The sequence below is a fragment of the Pollicipes pollicipes genome, unplaced genomic scaffold (genome assembly GCF_011947565.3).
Source record: "Pollicipes pollicipes isolate AB1234 unplaced genomic scaffold, Ppol_2.1 Scaffold_4219;HRSCAF=4965_pilon_pilon_pilon, whole genome shotgun sequence".
In the NCBI taxonomy this organism is placed as follows: Eukaryota; Metazoa; Arthropoda; class Thecostraca; order Pollicipedomorpha; family Pollicipedidae; genus Pollicipes; species Pollicipes pollicipes.
In genome coordinates this window covers 25720373-25732543 of record NW_023596448.1, presented here as the reverse complement: position 1 = coordinate 25732543, position 12171 = coordinate 25720373, and the positions used below count along the sequence as shown (strand labels likewise).

Below are 12171 nucleotides of genomic sequence, written 5' to 3'. Positions count from 1 at the left end.
TTCACTTCGCTTTGAGCATAGCCACCAAAAGCGAGAAACCAGACCAATCGATTTCGGCGACAAAACTGTTGGGCGTGGTCGGACCCAGTCAGACAGCCTTCGAGCACTGTGCTCGGCTATTAAGGACGCTAAGGTCGAATCAGTGCACGACTTATCCGTTGAACACTCACGAAATGTTCGCTCTGCAAAGCAATGACAAAACATCATTTGTATGGCTGCTTAAGATATCTGCAGCCAAAAGACCTAAGTATCGGCACCACCTGCAGCAATCGATAGTTCTAGACGTAGAAACCGGTACATCAGGCTTATCCCTTCCCACTTTTCAAGGAAACCTTACATTCGCCCAAAAGTCCTCATGATAAAATTAACCCCAAAGCAGGGTGTAGCCCTGTTATTCTGATGCAATTCCTCTGGCACTGTTCGCACTTCTACCGCCTCCTCCTGTCCTCGCTCATCTCACGTCGCCTCGAGGCATCTTGCTGGTTATACTCCTGCGCTACGCACAACAACATCCCACTTCTCGTCCAAACACCGGGTGGGATGCATTACGCACTCAGCTCGCCTGTCCGTCCAGCCTGAGAGCCTGATCCCGTTCCGATCTCTCTCGCTGCCGCCGCGCCTCCCGGCCGCAAGGCGACCGGGTGGGGTCGCTCCGCCCGCCGAGCAGAGGATGAGGGGGAGGGGAGAGGCAGGGAGCCGCCCCGCTCGGCCGACCTTCGCCGTCCGCCGCCGACCGGCCTGAGGACCTCCCGTCGTGACGTCACCAGTCGGCCGTATAAAACCGCCGCCAGCCGCCGACAAAGCATTCTCGTCTGCAGACTCATCCAGCCAGCACCATCATGAAGGTGGTAAGTCCAGGGCTGGGGCAGGCATGCGACGACGCAGGATGATGGTGGCTGAAAATGACAACGGCTGACAGCGCAGTCTGGCCAGGAATACACATGCAGCGCCGCTATGATAGACAGCATGGTCTTTCATGAGTTACACCACGTGGTTCACTCGGTGACGCCGTGCCTCCGCTGTCCGCAGATCGTTGCCCTGTGCGCCACCCTGGCTTGTGCCAGCGCCGGCTTGGTCGCCCCGGCCACCACCCTGCTCCGGGCCCCGAGCCACGACTCGGCCATCATCCAGAGCCACCGGTTCGGCGGCAACTTCGCCTACCGCACGGACGAGGCGCACGCCTACGCCTCCATCAACCCCGTCATCTCAACGGTGCGTCGCCCGGTCGGCGTCTCCTACAGCCACGGCGCGCCCATCGTCAAGTCCACCACCGTGGAGCACGCCGCCCCCGTGGCCGTGGCCAGCTACGCCGCCGCCCCCGTGACCACCTACGCCGCTGCCCCGGCCGTGGCCACCTACGCCGCTGCCCCGGCCGTGGCCACCTACGCCGCTGCCCCGGCTGTGGCCACCTACGCCGCTGCCCCGGCTGTGGCCACCTACGCCGCTGCCCCGGCTCTGACCACCTACGCCGCCGCCCCCGCTCTGAGCTACGCCGCCGCCCCCGCCGTCGCCTACTCCGGCCTGGGCTACGCCGGTCTCGGCTACGGCCTGCCCCTGAGCGTGGAGAAGATCGAGGAGGCCAAGGAGACCCCCGCCGTCGAGGTCGCCGAATAAGCTGGTCGACAGGAGCGCGCTCCCCCCTTCCCCTTCATGCTGCGCGCCGCAGTCCGTCGAGCCGCGCCACTACGGCTGGCTCGTCGGAGGCGACGCGCCGGCAACGATTTCGTCTGGTGCTGCTGAGAAAACCGCCGGATGTCAGGTGATCTGCAGAGTGAATCATGTGGGACGTCATTGTTCATACCATAGGCTGTCTGCATAGCGGCATGTGCCCGCTCGCGCATATGTCGTGAATACAATGTACTCCTTGTACGCCTGCTGTTTCTGCGATCTGAGGAGGTAGCAAACGGATGAGGCCATGGTGATGAGAGAACGTTGCCAAGAAAGAGTCAGGCGTGATGCATAGAAAAAAATTAGAAATACCTGATGCTAGTCATGAGGTGGAATGAAAAAGGAAGCAGTGTTTTCAAACTTTTGGAACTAATTAATGACGGCAGAGCCTGATAACCTCATCAGACCAAAACCACAAAGTGTGGTGATCACTTGACTAAGCAGCATACCAACTGGCACAAACAAGTGTTCGCTTCACTTCACCGCCTGTGGATCGGAGGCATCATCGCGTGCATTCATCAAGAAATGGAAACTCTTATTCTCTTTTTTTCTTTAAAATCTCTTATTTTCGCACACGTGGCAAAAGCGTTGAGAGCTTTATTGGCTATTACAAGGGACTGAACAGCTCGTGCCGACGAAAATCCAGGGACTCCCGGCTCAGAGAGGGTTGAGTCTGCGTTCATATAACGCGGTCATATTGGGCAGTGCGTTGACGGGTTAAATCAATTGGTTAAGCGCAGTGAGGTGATACATTTCTGAGTAGGGCCTCCCAGAAATGTTTGTGACATTATGGACGGCTAGCAGCTCGTACAAAAGCGATGAAACACGAACTTCTTTGAAATGCGCACTTCGCACAAGCACTTTAAGGTACAGTGGTAGCCATGTGTGCCAACGTTGATGTTTGGCAGCCAATATGAATTTTGGATGGTTACCAAACCCGTAGTTGTCCTAGTGTCACGCATCAAGCAACAAAATGAGAAACGATACGTTTTGAGAAGAATGGATGTTTTAATCATTTGGACTTTCGAACCACCCAATCAAGATCGAGGTATCTCGCATGGCGCATGTCTTACGTGCCCAGGCTTTTAGGATTCATTTAAATTCCAGTCACGGAGTTACTTTTCCGGACCTCTGTGAGGCAAACAATGAAGACGTTAGAGTTTCAAAGTTATTGAAAACAATGACCCCAGCTCTGATTCCGGCCCACATTTTAACAGGATCCCTTTTTTGGTGGAGAATTTTGGCCCACTCTACGGTTTTTCTTTGCGCCGCGCTTGCGTTGGTAGGTACCGAGTTGATGATATTTCCGACTTTTCATTGCGCGTCCAATGGTCTAGTTCCTTTTTATACATGCGCCATAGGCAGATCCAGGACTGTTTTTTAGAGTAGATATTTGTGGTCTCCTGTTAAATCGTGTTCCATACCTTCATTCGGCAAAAAGCTTTCTGTTTTAACATTGAAAATATTATATTCCGTAATTACAAAAGTTCGAGTGGCGAGGGTGATTAGGAGTTCATTTTTGGATGGTCTGTCCCTCCATATCCAACACCTGGATACGCCTTTGGAGCATAAACATGAACATGGTTTAGGTGTGCATCATGACTTAGGCGATCTATGTATCGGCTTTAGGCGTCATCGTCGAGGTATTTTCTAGGCACGACCTAGTTTTTGTACGTATCTGTTTATGAGTGTTTACGATGCTTCGTTCCTGGTCTCACCATGGCTGAATGTTGCATGTTTTGACAATCTTATGATGCCCAAACTGCCTTCCGAGTGATGTGCATGAAATTGGACTGTCAGCTTGTATGAATATTACAATGTATTCTGGGGCGAGCACAGTTTTTTACGATCGGAGTAACACCACTCAAAGTTTTTAACTGAAATCCAAGTTAAGCGCGTCGCAGGTGAGGAAAGTTTGCAGTATTGCACGAAACATCATGGTATGCTTCCGATCTACATATGTTTGCACGTTTTCCTCGATTTTGAATGCTGAAATTTAGTCGCCCATATATGTATGCATGTATAAAATTTGATATGGGAGGGAACGAGCCACTGTGTGCGTATACTGAATTACATATCACATTTCGTTTTTGTGGTATCACCTGTTCACTTCTGCCGCCTACACCAGTGGGGAAAGTCCTATTTTTGGAGTATGTGATATAGATTTCGTGACAAAAAAATGACGTGGGCATGGGCTAATTTTAACTACACCCCGAAGTCTCAAGGGGCGTCGAATCAGAGCGCTCGAAACAACATAAGCGTCAAAAAAGGATGAACGGGGGTAGGGTCAGCTGGTGCTTGGGCACGGCGCGTTGAGGTGCAAACTGCATGGTGCATGTACCCATGTTTCGCCTTTGCATGTGTTGACTAGAAATAGCTTATGTTGCATTAGCGTGCGAACTGTTTTATCTTGCAATAATATCAATAACGCATCCTAGTCACCAGAGTGTAATGAAACTTTTCCAATGCATTGGTCATGATGCCAGCTTGCAAAATGCAGCTGTGTTTAGCTATGTCATTTGAATTTATGTTGACGACTACTTAGTGCCGCTTAAGGAGTATGCGGTGATAATTTCGACGCACAGCACTTGAGGGTTTATAATTTATACTGATCAAGTGAGGCAGGCCAAGAAGTTATGTCTGCACTATGTATCCGAGAAATGGATTCTTGGATTGGATACTCAGATCCTGGATCTAGCATCTTCCAGTATCCAACGGTCATTTTTGAACTTGCTTAAAGATCTTTTGTAATCTTTGATGCGCTTCTAAATCTTGCCGAACGATCTGTCAGAACTTTGGATCAGTTCTGCAGTTTTGTATGGTTGTCTTTGGTGATCTCGGTTGTTTCCGTTAACTTTTTCAAGTGATCTTTTGGGATCAGGAATGTTTTCTTGGGATCCAGGCATATTTTAGACAATGCAAAAATATCATACTCATTTAGACAGTTGTGTAGTACGATTTAAATGCAAACTACAGCATTCATAGGACTATCGTTTTTTCAAGGTGAAACTCCGGTAAGCAGCCAATAAATAATAATATGCGGTTTTGTGTTCTACCGCGTCATAATCGCTATCACAAGTGATAAGATCATCACTCGCTATCACAAGCTGCAAGAAAGATAACGCAAACTTCTAGCGGTGGTCTGCAGTCTTGTTTTGATGCGCCAGCTTCCTTAATTGTATTATTTTTCTGTGGTAATCGATCATTTCTCGACGAATAATGGGAAGGATCAGGGTAGGAATATGAAGCTAGACCAAGGCACAATACTCGGCGCACTAGTAGTTATCCGTTCCTACAAATGCCTCGCTAGCTCTTCACCCATGGTAACCACTTAGGTGCCCAACTGCGGATAAAGAGCTATAAGGGGGTTGAAGATATCCATGGTCACGGCTGTATTTGTTACTGCGTTGAGATATCATGATACCTGTGATGTGAGGCTCTCTACCGTGCTAGTGTCCTGGTGAATGCTGGATATCATGCTGGACATCCTCTCCCTCTCTCTTTAGGTACTGAGGACATCGGCGGTTCTACGTCTGGTTTTCCTTTGTCCGTAAAAAAGACTGTCGCTTGCCAACCTTAACTGCTTCAGGTGATAACGAATGACCCCTCGTGATAATTCAGGTGATAACAAATGACCCCTCGTGATAATTGCCTCATGAATAAAAATAAAAAAACAAAATATAATATAATTTGCCTCGTGAATAAAAAAGCAGCAATCTTGGTTTGATCTCCTGTTTACATTTCGTTGGCTGCGCTGACCCACAGCTTAGAAGCTATCTTGATTGACTTCTGCGGGTATCTGCATGGGCACGGCCCAGTATACTAAGGTCTGGGTTTGGGCAGACCGTCCCTAAATCTAAGGACGGCGTCGTGCCTGTCTATCCCGAACACCTCACATATGACCCATGACCTTAAGTATTCAACAGATATGACTCCCTACTCAACAAGGGGCGCTAAAGTCAGAAAAGTCTGCCCCGTGTCGGCCAATGTCCTGCGTTCCGCTGAAGAAGCCGCCCACCCCCGAACACGGGTACCTACATTACTGCCGTCAGAAGTACAAAGCTGATAATCTATCATGCCGAGTATTACCGATACATGGCCTACCGACTATTCTTGTGCGCATCAGTCACAAAGCCTTGGCTATTGCACTAGTTTCAATGATTTTAAAAGCACGAAAGATTCGTTGGCAGCGGCATATTTAAAACCATCACAAACAAGAAGAAAAAAGCATCTACACGTAAGCAGCCAGGTGAAAACATCTTCTATAGTACATGCGTCGTATATGTAGCACATGTTTACATCATTGTGGTATATAACACATGCATCTTCTCTGAATGGTACCCCTCCAATGTGTACGAGAAGACAACAAACGATATATATCGACCAATAGAGGTGATTTTCGTAAATCGTGATCATCTTTGACCTTTGTACCTCAATTTCACCTTGAATGCCTTTTTCAAATTTCACCTTTCACCCCATGCGCGAAAAAAATGACTAGACAAATGGACTCCCTGACACAGGAAACGCCTTTGAAACGGTGTCCCACGACCTTCCAAGTCATCGAGAACAAAGAACTTTATAACTGGATCAACATTCATGTGGCGGCCGCCGCCATCTTGAATGCTGAGAAATGCTCAAAGCTGCACAGGTAGCAGCTAAGCTTATTTGGATCTGCTAGCTGAAAAGAACATACTTCAGTGAAAACGTTCGCAGTAGTCGACATTGCGGGGTCTCATAGAGGAAGTGTAGGGATGGCAACTGTGGTATTTCTTGATTTACTGAAACGTTGCGCAACTTTGGCTTCATTGTTCTTATCTATGACGACACGTCAAAGAAGGCAAAATGTGTAGGAAAAAAATGGATTATCGCCGATTTGCTTCATGAGTGTTAAAGGTTCACGGTTTGCCTCGATTCTTCAAAAGCAACGCTGTGAAATTTCGAGCCTCTGTCTAAGTTTAAGGGCATTTTCTTTCAAACGTTTTCGACAGTGACCTGGTAAACAACTCCTACATGCGAGCTGTAAGCTGTAGTCCATCACTGTATTGTCCGCTACCGTCCTTCTGAATCAATCACTACGAGACGGGAAGAGACACTGATCTGCGAACATTCTTGCCGCGCTGGACTACCCTCGCTTTTTATGCCCTCTTGTAGCGCGTGCCGCTCGCAACGCCTCCATGAACACAACTTAGTGTTTTGGCGTCGGAGACCGGCCGGCGGGCTTTGGCTCGTGCGCTTCAACATAAATTTCGAGTGGCTGAAGCTGAAGCTGAAGCGTCGCTGAGGTGAGCGGTATTTCAAGACAGCACTCTTTGAGAGCGACATCTAACTCCTCTTCGGTTTCCTAAGAGACGTGGCTGCTGTGACAACTCCCTCCCATCTCACGCGCTGAGAATTTATGTTTCTTATGTGTTGAATTAGTGTAATGCCGCCATGGCGTTTCTGGCACGTCGTCCATTTGTTTAGCCCTCGCTCTACGAGCGATGTTTTAGTATTCCTTTTATGAGGAGTCCCCAGAGGTGAAAAACCCCATGAGATCTTAACAATAAGAAGGCTAGAACAACCGGAAAACCGGCATTGGATATATTTGATCGATATTGATTCTGAATGATCTCACCTTGAAACAACAGCCGGAACAATAGATATGCACTCAGGGTGATGATAGAGCTAAGGAAACAAGCATCAAAAACTTCTTTGAAGTGCATTTCTTGCGAGAAATAGGTGGCACTTTCAAGAAAAAAGTCAACGACATGACCTCAAAAATAGGCCACGGGCATTACAATATCAAAGGTCAGAAGCATGAAGCTGTTAAAGCATGTGCGAAGCATCTGTCAACTCAACTAGTCAAACTTTCAGCACCGTGCTCACAAACGTTCAGGAGTTATTCAGGAAAAACCTGAGAGTGCCTCTTAAATCTCTCAGGACGAGGGTGAGAGTAAAACATGCAATGTGTTTTATTCATTGAACAAGGGACTGTGCGTATTGTAGCTACACATTGTTCAAAGCCTTATACATTCACTGAAATACTCTGAAAGTTGTCTCGGGATATAGCAATGCTATAAATTGGTGCCAAGCCTAGAATGTCCAGGGTGATGGTGATACGGGACAGGCTTATTTTCACTTTTGGCTGAGGAAAGAACTCCACTAAGGACAGACAGCATAGTTGCACTTGTGATGCCGTCGACCTTGGTATCTGTGAAGTCATCCTCACTCCGTCACAAGCTGTGCTAGTGATTGGTGTTATATCACCAGCACTCCGTTACAATTGGTGTTACAGTTATAGTTATGTGATACATTATCAATATTAAAAGTGCTATGCTGATCTTCATCATGAAAATCCCACGCGTCTTAAAAATGTCAGATACTGCTTTTAGAGCCTGACATCTGCGTCTAAACTGTATGCACAACCTTTCATGCATGCTTTTTGTCGACAACGGCGGCATAATATCCACAGCCTGCATGGCGCATGATTAATGTGCACTTTCTTTCAAACAGACAGGAAAGAAATGCGTGTTTACTTTGACAAAAATGCCTCAGTAACCGTATCTTGATAAAGTCTTAAAACACGTTTTTGCAGCTGGACAAAATGTGGGAATATCAATAAAAATGAAGCCGCTTGCAGACGTGGATGGGGATTCTTGTCATTATAATTATGTAAAAGACTCATTCACTGGCACGTGGGGTAAACTGCAGTTAAATTATCATAAATGGACGGTGATCCATTTTTAACGCCACGGTTTTAAATGGTGCTAGCGCGTTTAATTCTACACTGCTTCAACGAAAGTTTGCTCCATGTGGTGTTACTCCCTTAAATGGCTTGAATAAAACTAGCAAATAAAACGAGACATGAAAATAATATAATCGCAAGCTTTCAGCCTCGTTTTATTCAATTTTTTATTTATGGTTCAAATTATGATATTGAGCCAACCTAGGCTCACCTATCACAACTTGAACTCCAAGTGTGTCAACGTTACAGGTATTTGGTATTTGTGGTCGGCAAATTTGCCATGTTTTTCGTACACATATTTCTAGATATAACTTTATATATATATATATATATATATATATATATATATATATATATATACTATCGCTAGCATATGAGCACCTTCCAACATGCTCAAAATATGCTATCTACGGTGTTCCTGATGCAAATCATCCATCCTGTTTGAACTGGATAAGCTCAGAGGTTATCTTATTAGATCAGATATCTTATCAGATCCTGTTAGAGACTGAGTCTGAGATCAAACAATCATGTTTTTTAACGTGTTTTTTTAATGAACAAGTTTCTGTTCGCATAGATTTATAGTTTTAAGTGCATAAACCATTTTCATCACGCCTCTGTGAAAATGTTTTTGGTTGTTGGTTACATCTTCAGTTAACCATGCACAGAACAAGCAGAAATAGCAAAAGAACCCCAATGGAATAAATTTCAATACTTACCCGACAGATATAACGCTTTTTGTTAATGTTGTAACTAAATAACAGTGGAAACATGATAACTATTATTATATTTGATACATTGCAGTATGTTAGCCGTTATAGTGCTCTCCAGAAAATTGCTGGTGCCGAGGCGAATAATCAGCAAGGTTTACCTGCATAATTGATACCGCGAATGATTGACCGATTGATTTAAACTCCTCAGGTATCCTTGAGGCACATGCCGCTTTCACTCGCATATTTGTATGAAAATCTGATGAGAACAAAGGATCGAAAGTCCTCACCAGTACAGAAAGGTGTGTCGGTCAACACGAAATGCGCATTCTGAGAAAAGTCCCTTTTTCCGTTTGGGTGTGCTAATTATGAGTTGGTGGCTGAATCAACCGATCGGAGAGCAATCATTCTCTGGGCTGGAAATGCTTTTTTTTACTGCATGCGTGTCGCGGCTAATCCTCACCGTTACGTAAGCAACGATATGATCGCCAGCAACTCCATGTTGTTTTGCATCTTGACGCGTCCTGGCATTGGATGCATCAAGGACTTGGTGTTTACATTAAAGACTGGCACTGTAAGGCTTAATGAACATGCTGCCATTTCCTCATTGCCACATATATTGTTTCCTCATACGTGTAACTTTAAAAAAGTTTGGCTTGAGTGTCTCTATCGTTTGTGAACCCTACGTGGAGAGATACTCACGAGGCTTAAGGTAAGGGCAAAGGTAAAACAAATGAAATGTAAAAGGTAAAAAACATGAAAGACCGCACGGTGTAATTCGGTCCTAATTTTTCCTCTTGAGGAGAAACTGACATGCAGGATATGTTAACAGCACCATAAGACTAGAGTGCAATGCCCTGCCTGATAACATGCGCCGTCACAGTCTCGCGAGAACCTTAAACGGACCGTCGCAGCGGAGAAAGCCAGGGAGCCGCATTGTGGAAGCGAGGGACCGCAGTTCGGAACACTGGGCCCGCCCTGGTCTCTGATGGTCCGCCCTGGCCCCTGAGGGCCCGCCCTGGCCTCTGAGGGCCGCCCTGGCCTCTGAGGGCCGCCCTGGCTTCTGACGGCCGTCCTGGCCCCTGAGGGCCCGCCCTGGCCTCTGAGGATCGCCCTGGCCTCTGAGGGCCGTCCTGGCCTCTGAGGATCCCCCTGGCCTCTGAGGGCTGCCCTAGCCTCTGAGGACCGCCCTGGCCTCTGAGGGCCGCCCTGGCTTCTGAGGGCCGCCCTGACCTCTGAGGGCCCGCCCTGGCCTCTGAGGGTCACCCTGGTCTCTGAGGGCCGTCCTGGCCTCTGAGGATCGCCCTGGCCTCTGAGGGATTGTCCTGGCCTCTGAGGATCGCCCTGGCCTCTGAGGGCCGCCCTGACCTCTGAGGGCCCGCCCTGGCCTCTGAGGGCCGCCCTGGCCTCTGAGGATCACCCTGGCTTCTGAGGGCCCGCCCCTCGGCTGCCAACCTGCCAGGGCTATGCTCTGGGCCGGGCAGTCTCCTGCTGTGGGCCGTGATCACCAGTGTTTCTCTTGTGGACGGCTGGTGACTCCTGAGGTCACCGTGCTACCTCCCGGCGGCCGCCTCTATTACCTTCAACTGCAGTGTTGTGTGACTTGGAGGTCACCGCACACTACCAATCAGCTGACTGATCCGTCTAGAGAGAATACAAGCTTTCGGTGGCGATAGAAAACCATAGCAAATGCCATCTTCAAGTCCGTTTACATATTTTAAAAAGCTAGATCTAACTTACATGCATGTTCGGAGTCATTTAAATGTGGCTCCTGACTACTGCGCCGTCTGCAGTTCTTTCAAGACCATCCTTGAGTTGCCGTCAAAGACCTACTAGGTCTGAATCACAAAGCCGTCGTTGGTTCACATCGTCAACGCGTTCTTGGTCTCGGCCGCACGGGCTGGCTTAGTGGCCAACGTGTGGTCAACTGAGCTCTGATGTGGTGAAACGACGTTTTGAGTTTCGCAGTGATTGAATTAAGCTGCGGTTTACTTCTTTTTGTATCAAATTGTGCATGCTTGGGTGTGGTTGGGATTGGATAAGGGAAGGGCTCATAGAATGGTGTCTGCGTATTACATAACTCCAAAGCACAGCTGATAAAAGATATGAAGTTGAGTACAGATAACAAAGTTCACAGAGTGAATAAGAGCTTCTTGTAGTTGCAAAGGCTATGACCTTTGGTTTCGAACGCATTTGATAGTGCCGGCAGATGCTTGATATAGAAGGCCTATGATAGTTCATTTCTCATAAGCTTTTTTCACAAACGAAGCGTAAAGTACATTTTTGGGATAGCTTAAGACTTGCATGTTCAATGAGCTTGTTCTGGTTATAATTGTTTTGACCACCATTTTACAGGATCAATGAAAAGAGTGAGTAGGTCTACGCTCTGGCTTTCTCCAAATGCGAGAAAAGTAGTCACTCGCAATGCCTAAGTTTTGAACTGGCATATTCGTGGCATTCCCAGCGCAGCACACAAACAATTAGTGGTCAATCGACCTCGATAGAAATCACATCTGAGCTCTGGAATGCAGTTAATATCGCCATCAATCAATGCAACATTAGTTAAGGCGACACGGAGGTGACACGGGGAGACTAATGACCCAATATCATAAACGACATCACGTTAACGCAACGTTAGTTTGCTTGTTTTAGTGCGAACAGCATGCCTAGCCAATAATAATAAGACTTCTGGCAGTCAGCACCGTTTAGGATTATAACCGTACTTGGAAAAGGGGTGAGAAACTCGGTTGCAAATAAAATAACCGCTTAAACCAAACAGAAATTGTTGCCGCGAGTAGAAGCAACAAATTCGGACCTAGTACCGCTCCTACATTCCTGTTTAACCTAAGTTGTTAAGTATATTTGCAAGCAACATTATGTACATCATGACAGTGGAAAGATCATTATTCCTCGCAGAAAAACCAGGAGATGGAGAGATAGATGCATTCATATTTCGGTAGCAAGCCTTTATCGAAACGAATATCCGTGAAATTATATTCGTTTCTGTTAATATGCATCGTACATATGTGTATATATATATATATATATATATATATATATATATATATATAT

The 12171-nt window shown here is 46.9% G+C and overlaps 1 protein-coding gene across 1 annotated transcript; it reads left to right on the top strand.

Annotated features, from left to right (window-relative positions):
- Positions 1 to 765: 765 nt before the first annotated feature.
- LOC119095065 (larval/pupal cuticle protein H1C) lies at positions 766 to 2381 on the top strand. Its single transcript, XM_037217961.1, has 3 exons — positions 766 to 848; positions 1030 to 1366; positions 2374 to 2381. The coding sequence occupies exons 1-3, from the start codon at positions 840 to 842 to the stop codon at positions 2379 to 2381; spliced, it is 354 nt and encodes a 117-aa protein (XP_037073856.1). The 5' UTR covers positions 766 to 839.
- The last annotated feature ends 9790 nt before the right edge of the window (positions 2382 to 12171 follow it).